The sequence below is a fragment of the Monopterus albus genome, unplaced genomic scaffold (assembly GCF_001952655.1).
Source record: "Monopterus albus unplaced genomic scaffold, M_albus_1.0 scaffold105.1, whole genome shotgun sequence".
Classification (NCBI taxonomy): domain Eukaryota; kingdom Metazoa; phylum Chordata; class Actinopteri; order Synbranchiformes; family Synbranchidae; genus Monopterus; species Monopterus albus.
Genome location: NW_018127985.1, coordinates 670698 through 679176, shown reverse-complemented (window position 1 = coordinate 679176; position 8479 = coordinate 670698). Strand labels below are relative to the sequence as shown.

Below are 8479 nucleotides of genomic sequence, written 5' to 3'. Positions count from 1 at the left end.
CATCCTCCTGTTGCTAACTTTACTAACCCAGTGACAGTTGTCTGTACATCCACACAGGAGCTGCTACTGCTGCTGGCAATTCTGTTAATAACTTAATTCTGTGGCTTTAATGGAGACATTACTTTGACTACATGTGAACGAATACATGCTGAAAGGCTCAGAGGGGGGTTCGACCACTGAACACAACAGTTTGAGGCTGCTTCGGTTTGAATTTAAAAACATTTTCAGACAGTTTTCTGGAGAAAGTTTTAAAAATTCAGGTTTTTATGAACCAGCTTCTTTTCCACCATCACATTTGATCTGTTGTTGTTTTTTACAGAATATATGGAGACCGGAGATCGGCCTCAGTAACTCGGTGTGGTTAGTGACTGTTGTGATTTTATTGAATTATTAACTGAGACAAGTGACTGGCAACCTGGAGTCTCAACAATATTCTCACAAAACATTTTTAAATCAATTTAACGTTTTAATTTATTATAAAGAACCAAACAGTTAGTAAGAAATAATATACCGTAATAAACACATAGTTAATAACGAATTCTGTCAGTAATGATCAGTTATTAGTTTATTTTTTTATTTATCATTTACAATCTGATTGTAAATGTGTTTCACACCTTAGACCAGCTTCCTGGAAGTTGACCTTAGACCAGAGCTTTCAGCTGCATTTTGTGGCCTTCATCAGCAGATGATATTTCTCTGTTATCAGAGAGTTTCGTCAGCCGATGAAGACTATGAGATGTGGTGGAAAGCTCTGGAAAGTTTCCGTAAAGCAGCTATAACAAACTTTTGCCCTCAAACTCTCAACCGAGTGAGAGAGAGCCAAAACAAACTCAGGCGGTATCCCCTCCTCTTCTCCCTCCTCTTCTTCCTCTGCTCCTCCTCGTCTTCGAAACTATGTCCTATGTGGTAACCACAGCCAGAGACAGCTGTGGCGGTCAGACAGCGCAGCAACGGTATTAACCTGTACAGAACAGAGCCCATAGAGCCCGTGGTTTTCAGTGGCACTGCAGTGACACGGATCCTTTTTCCTACCTACAAACGGTGGGACAACGGGGAGACAACACTTCTACATGATTCTTGGTTTATCTGAATTTATGCTAAATATTGGTTAATGCAGCTTTAAGGATATCTTCAGTCCAGATTAAACCGGATCACTCAATGTCTAAATAGTTTTCAGGAATGAGAAGTGGTAAACACTGATTTTATTCAGCCGGTCGTCTCCAGCCTCTGCACACGGACAGAGCCTCATCAAAAATCTGCAGTTTTATTTATTTTATTTTGATTATTATTGGTAATTTATGATTTTTTTTTATTATCCATTTTCCTTCCTGGGAAGTTTGTGGAACAATAAAGTGAGAATTTTCAGACTGAGGTTGGTTTCTGTTTCTGTCCGATCTTTAGTGATCAGTGAACGTCATTGATTAGTAATCAAACTATGAAAGAGAAACAAGCAGAAGTGAAATTATACCAAAGCTTCGAGCTCTAAAAATGCATGTTTAAAGAAAAGGGGGGGAAATTGCTCGTTTGGCAAATAAATTCAAATCAGGTGAAATATTTTGGAATTTGTGTTTTCACAGTTTTTAATTTTGACTCTTCAGAGTAAATGAGACCTGGTGAGGACGGTTTCAGGTGTCAGAAGATCTGGCATATTTTGACTTAAAGGTTTTCTGGAGCTCATTGCTGACACAACATACAGTGTGCTCTGGTATCCTAGCTGTCTGTCATTCAGACCTTCAGTGTTCAACAGTTAAAATCGAAGTGAAATCCTGTATATGAAAGTTAGCAAAATCTGTTTAAAACCGCAGGATTTTACAGCCACTGGGATCGTTTCTAATAGGGAGCAATAAAGAGTTCGACCTGCTGAAATCGCTCTGAACCTCCTTTATTGTCTCACTGAACCAGCAGCAGTTTCAACAGGAACATCTGACAAGAACAATCCTCCGTCTTCAGGTTCATTAAAAATTCCGATTATTTAATCCGTGGTTTCAGGGTTCAGACAAACGAACTGGGACTCTGCAGTGACTCAGAGCGGCACATGTAGACCTGAAAAGGAAAAGCAATTGGATCCATGAAACACCAGAATTTTCCTTTAACTGCTTCAGTTTTTAATCTGTTTCTCCTTAGTCACCCAGGTCTATAGGAAACAACTCTAAACTGCACAGAGCCCACTTTTAACCCACCGCACATCCTGTCTGAGCGACTGGTCCCAGTTTGAGACTGGAACTTTAAGGAAATTACTTGCTGGTAACATCATAAAGATGAGTGATTCCTGCAAATACCACCTGAACACACCATTTGTTGTCACCCTCCTGAAAATTTTCTGTTTGGTTCAATCAGAGGCAAGACTGATCCAGAGTCCCAGAACAGTCCACAGTGTGGACCTATGGACCAGTTAAGGCCGGGTCCTTGGGTGTAGTGGAGCCTGAGTGTTCTCACACATTCACATTCAGCAGAAACACTTTGGTCACACTCTGGAATTCCTGCTTTTTTTTACAACTGCACCACAGGTAGCAATCCTCCTGTAGAGACCACTTCAACCTCAGAGTTCCCGTCTGAAGAAACACAAAGTTCCAGAGAGTGCCTGCTGGGCTATTGTCTGCTGCTCAGATGCCCCCCGGGGTCACTGTCCTGGGGGTCCTGGGGTTCCATGTCGGTCCTGGATCCGGGAGCATCGGCCACTCCCTCGGGCTCTGAGTGCAGACCCTGACACCTAGACAGGTAATTATAATTGTTTTAACAACAGTTACAGAGTCCAGGATGTTTGGGGATGTTTTCTTATCACAGGGGGTTATTGACTAATTTCTTATTACATGATATTATTGATCAGCGAAAGGTTATGATGGGAGGTTGATAAGAATATTCAGAGTTTTTTTTTAAATAAAGCAAAAAATGTTAAATGCAATAGGAAGTTACTGTCAAAGTTCAGATGTAGTATCTCAGTTTGATTTTGTCTTGTAAATTTGACTTCATGTCTCTTAATAGAATCTTGTTCGATACCTCACCATCTGGATTTAGTATTTTGATTGGACAGTTCCTCATAACCTTGTCAGAGTATCTCCTAATGTTGAGTATCTTGTAAACTCATTAGTTTGTTTTGTAATCTTGACTGATCATCATCACTTCATCTTGAGTTAATGTCTTAAGTTCAGGATGGCCTTTCCCATCCTATATTTAGTGACTTGTTTCATTGCCTTGACTTATAGTCTTCGGTTGTTGTTTGGGGACTATTGGATCATGTGTGACTGTGTATTGAGCTCAGCTGCTGTGAAGCCTGATTTGTCGCCCCGGTACGGTGACTCACGGCGTCTCGGCAGGCTGGAAGCGACTCTCCTCTCCGTCCAGGATGCCGTGGTACAAGCCGATCTCCTGCTCCAGACGCTGCTTGGTGCTCAGCAGTGTGTCGTAGTCACGGCGCTGCTGTTCGATCTCTCCGCGGACGTCGGCCAGCTCCGCCTCCAGCTTGGCCACCACCGAGCCCAGGTTCTGGAGCTCCATGTCGTGCCAATGCCGGGCGTCACTCAGGGAGTTCTCTAGACCTCGTTTCTGCAGGACAGTGGTGACACAATGGGACGTTTGTGATGGTGGTTACTGATCAATGATGTGATCGTGCGTGCGTCTCACCAGTGCTCTGAGGGCCTCTGTCTCAGCCTGTAGACTCTGGATCTTACAGCCGGTGTCGTTGCACTCGGCCTTCAGCGCCTCCACCTGCTCCTCTTCGGGACTCAGCCTGCTGCTCACACACTGGGCCTCCTTCGACAAGACACACCAACACGTCAGACACACCTGAAAGAAACAGTTAGACCTGTGAGGACACCTGTACAGGTGAGACGGCCTCACCTTGCACTCCAGGTAGCGGTCGGCCTCGGCTCGGTTCTTCTCCATCACCTTCTCCCAGTGGCTCCGGATGTAGGCCAGGATCTGGTCCAGACTGGTTTGTATAGGAGCGTCGGGTTCGTCCACCTCACGTCCCGCCAAGTGACTGTAGAGGACTCGAACATCCTGGACAGGAAGCACACTGCTCTGATAACGTCAGCTCATTCAATCAAAATCTATTAAAACTACAAAACGATTTCCATGTAAGTGACTTAAATAATCTAAAAAATAAATTTCGCAGGCCTTTATTTCATCATTTAGCTATTTCCTTTTGTTATAAGGTGAATAAAAATTCAAATGTACAATTTCATATTAATTAAAGACAATTGGGACGTGGTAGCATACATATCACTTTTCATTTAGGCTACAACATCGTTTTACTTTTGAATAATGTAAGTCTCAACATTTTAAAATTAAATTTCATTAACTTATTATTTAAAGACAGGACAACAAAACAATCTTTTTGTTTTGCTTTTGTTCTTTTTACTCAAACATCTTTTCTATATGCAACTTTATATTACTTGTTCATTTTCCTTAATTTAAAACCTTTGGACCATTAATTTTGCAGTGTAAGGACAGAATAAGAGGAGAAATGTTTTTCTTGTTTTACTTGGGGTTTTATAAAACAGCATTTTAATTCACATTTAATCAATATCTGTGCAGATTCTCAGTCGCCTTCTAAGGACTGAAACCACACCGAGGGGGATAAATATCTCCAACTCAACACCAGTCAGTCAGAACTGATGAAGCCTCTTGGATGTGAGGTGAAACGTCTTCGATCTAGAAATCCAAGTCCAGTTGATTTCCAAGGTTATTTCGGTTGCGGTTCACATTTAATCAAGTTATTAGTTTTATTGATCAGCTGCTTAATGCATAATTACTTTGACTGTAGAAGTCTGTCGTCATACCAGATTATCAGCTGTGCAATGAACAAACTATTAATAAAAGCAAAATGTTGACGTGTTGCATAATTTCAGTGGTGACACATTTGTGATTAAAAGCAGCTCTGAATGCTGTTTGCATTTTTCTGCCCAGAAGATTCGTATGATTTGAGGTTTGTGTGTTTGTCGAACACTTTGGTGGGACCTGCTCGTGGTTGTGCTCCAGGTTGCGTAGCTCCGCATTCATGTTCTCCATCTGCTCCTCCAGCTCGGCCTTGGTCAGGTTGGCGTCGTCGATGACTTTGTACAGAGAGCTGATCTCCTCCTCCACCGCCTTCCTGAAGGGCTGCTCATTTTCGTACCTGAAGGACCAAGGTAGACCTTACTCCCCCTCCTCTTCCTCCTGTTGGTGCATGTTGACAGCTCTGGAGCTTTTTCTGCTCTGTCAGCAGTTTAGCAGCAGTTTAAGGGTTTAGTCTGACTTCACTGGAGCTAGACCTGTGATTTATTCTCTGCTACTCATGTGCCTACCTGTGTTTTACCTCAACACGTCCTCATAATTTCTACTAAAACAGCAATCTCTCGCTGTCACTGTCTCAGTAACTCTCTGTGCTACTTGGGACAAATTTTAGCCTTAGTTCTATATCTAAATTACGTTTACCTTACATCCCTCCATGTTTTCTGTCTCTGGGTGATGTCACTTTGCTTCTCAGGATCTAGAGTACTACTGAATGTGGACACTGCCAAAGCAAAGTTTGAACTTGTCGCACTAAAATCTTCCTTATGCACCATTAGATTCTCAAATATCTGAGTGCCCTTGAATGCCCCAGCCGATGAGCGTCCAGGTTACGTGCAGTAACGTGTGCGAGACCTCTGACCTGTCCTTGAAGTCCTCGGCATTGGCCTGAACGTTCTCCGTCTGCAGCATGAGGCGAGCGTTACCCAGGATGGCTTCACTGACCTGCAGAAAAAAGGAAAACTGAGAACTCAAAGCCGCTGCAGCCAGGAGGGGGCAGCAGACACACACAAACCTGTGTCGGTCCTGTGATAAGTCCTCTTCCATGGTGTTCAGCTTCATTCACCTGGGGGATGGTGAGTGATTGCGTTGTGTAACGCTGACAGTGTTTTTATTATTTCTGTCCACCCTGCTTTTGCATCAGTAGTTTTCCATCTGTTGTCATGGAGTTGCAGCTGTCAATCATACACACTACACTGACACAGATGAAGCAGATTAACTGGGTTTTCTGACAGTCCATACATGTCAGCATATGAAGCATGTGCTGACATGTTATGAACCACTTCTGAAGCAGCTGACTGTTATACTGGCGGTGTTGTACTTCTGTTGCTCCACAGTAACACAAACCTGAAGCCGCTGTAGAAGCACACATCCAGAGCAGAGCAGAGATTACTCTGTTACAGCAGCAATAGAGAACAACTAACATAACACCATAAGAACAGGACTTCATAAAAGCACGAAAAGGACACAGCTGATGTAACTTGCTGCCACTCCGCGCGGCGCATGTGTACGTAAGAACGTAGTAACAAAGAACACTTAGTCTTATAATAAAAAGTTACATCTACTCCCTGATCTCTAAGGCAAACAGTGAATCACATGCCAATTTGCTGAGTGTGGTTTCCTGCAGCCTCCCCCAGAAACCAGTGATTCTCTTTTTATCTAGCTTTTTAACTTTTTTAGCATCACAAAGGGGGTCCCAGTGTAGACCAGGGTTTTACAGGCTCTCATCAGACAGAGACTTTCTGATTAGTACCAGTCCTGTAGCTGAGATGGGGGGGGGGACCTGACCCCAGACCCCAGATCTGTGGTTTTCATCTGTTTATACAATAATCAGGTGGTTACCATGGTAACACAAACATCATGTGGGTCGGGGTGTTTCCTGAAGCATCAGTGTGAATGTGGTTCAGGTCTCTGAATTCAGCCAATCCTCATTAGAAAGTGGTGAAATGAGTGAAAGGTATGACATCACAGAAACTGTGGTTACGCTTGTGATCAGTCACATAGTCCTCATCTGCATGTGGAGTTTACTATTACTCATTTCACATTCTGTGCTCTGGGCAGTGGGGGCATGGTACGAGGCAACTGTGCCTAGTGAGAGTAGGCACTTAAAGACATCTGTGGTGTACTGTTAAGCATCCAGTTTCAAGTGTGTCTGTTTGGATGAGGGCGGGGCTTAGTTACACTCAGGTGCAGGGCAGAGGCCACAGCGCAGACACCAGGATGAAGCCTGCACTTTGACTGCATTCACATACAATCCTTCCTGCAGGGTTGTGTGGTCGTGGTTGTTTGTGCTTTACAATAAAACAATCGGAACATTTTATTTCTCTGATTCATTGTTTTGTTTTGCTCCCTCTCCTCACTCACTCTCTAGCTCACTTGACCACCCCTGTGCTTTCTCTCTTAGTAAAGTAGCTTAAGAACACAGGCAATAAAATCAGGCCACAAAGATAAAACAACAGCTCTCAAATATGACTCAGATGCCTTTGTTCCTACCAATCAGCCTCTGAATAGAATCAGATCACTCGAGACTGTAACATCACCACCCTGTGCCTGTGCTCACCTGCCTGTAGACGTCCTCCCACTCCCTCCTGAGCGGCCCCCAGGCCCCGGCACTGCATGCCTTGCGGTCCAGACAGAGTCGTATTTGTTCCTCTAGCTGTTGGTTCAACTGTTCCAGTGCTCTCACTTTGTCCCGGTACTCTATCAGGCAGCTGTTCAGACCGGTCACCGCTGCCGAACGTTCTCCGGCCTGGGGCAAGACTGGGGCTGCACAGCTCCTCATCCCCTGCAAGAACACACTGCTGATACCCAGAGCCCGTCGGGACACACGTGTCCCCAGACTGGAGGCCCCATCCATTGGAGGGGTGGAGCCCACGAAGACGCCACGGGTGGTGCCCGTGCTGACCAAGCCAATCCTCCCACAGGAGGCAGAGGCCAGGTGTTCAGAGGACAGCTGTCCCAGAAAGGATGAGTGTCGTCGGGGCAGAGGCATGATGCTCAGCAGCTCCTGTGTCAAACCGCGCAGAACCGCTTGCTGCCAGGATTTATGGATGGATGGAGTTCTGGAAACATGGCCACCTTTTGTTCGGGACCTGTTTGTGTTGCTGCGGCTTTGTCCTCATAGAAACACAGAGTCTGGTTTCAGCTGCATCAGCATCGGTGGGGTCAGGATCAGGAAGAGTCCTGAAACACAGACTGAATACACACAGTACACACTATTATATGCTTTGAATATACACAATTATACACACTGTACACACACTACATGCACTTAGTCATGCACCACACACAGGTCAGGACCCTACCTACCCACACATTTGTGTTTCTGTACTTGTAAGGACATAACTGTTTCCTGGCCTAGGATCTAAACTAAGTTCTCAGTAATTAGCTAGTTGCAAACAGGAAATTTCTGTAGCATCACAAGCTAGCATAACTCCTATAAACCCTGCTTTTAGAGGTGCAAAGGTTGTAGTTATATTCTCTTGCAGGTATTTTCTGAGAGAAATCAGTGATTTAATAGTATTCATGCAGGTAATGAGAAATATCTGATCTGGCAAATGTGTAACAGAAATGTCCTCACAACTGGTTTTAAGCCAAAGTAAGTCAGCTCAGTTTCCAGAGAAGAGCAACAGATGTCACCATGACAACAGTCTGTAACCGCAGTCTCTGTGAGCGTTGAGGTGGAAATCCCTTGACTCGCCGTTGTCAG

At 44.3% G+C, this 8479-nt stretch overlaps 1 protein-coding gene and 1 long non-coding RNA gene across 2 annotated transcripts; one reads left to right on the top strand and one right to left on the bottom strand.

Moving 5' to 3' along the window:
- Positions 1-2498: 2498 nt before the first annotated feature.
- On the bottom strand, positions 2499-8445 carry bfsp2 (beaded filament structural protein 2, phakinin). Its single transcript, XM_020610345.1, has 7 exons — positions 7331-8445; positions 5633-5715; positions 4960-5116; positions 3838-3999; positions 3622-3750; positions 3302-3543; positions 2499-2710 (listed from the first exon to the last, which is right to left on the bottom strand). Exons 1-7 carry the CDS (start codon positions 7760-7762, stop codon positions 2590-2592), a joined length of 1326 nt encoding a protein of 441 aa, XP_020466001.1. The 5' UTR covers positions 7763-8445; the 3' UTR covers positions 2499-2589.
- LOC109965927 (uncharacterized) lies at positions 3909-5721 on the top strand. The gene is made up of 3 exons (XR_002275711.1): positions 3909-4076; positions 5023-5129; positions 5550-5721. It is a non-coding gene; the product is annotated as an uncharacterized LOC109965927 (long non-coding RNA).
- Positions 8446-8479: the final 34 nt, after the last annotated feature.

What these genes read in the sequence shown, in the direction of transcription:
- bfsp2 (XM_020610345.1), bottom strand. Translation starts at nt 7,762, where the DNA reads ATGCCTCTGCCCCGACGACACTCATCCTTTCTGGGACAGCTGTCCTCT. An exon ending in GGGAGGACGTCTACAGGCAG is followed by an intron (nt 5,716 to 7,330) that starts GTGAGCACAGGC and finishes TTTTTTCTGCAG; the next exon opens with GTCAGTGAAGCCATCCTGGG. An exon ending in GCCGAGGACTTCAAGGACAG is followed by an intron (nt 5,117 to 5,632) that starts GTCAGAGGTCTC and finishes TTGGTCCTTCAG; the next exon opens with GTACGAAAATGAGCAGCCCT.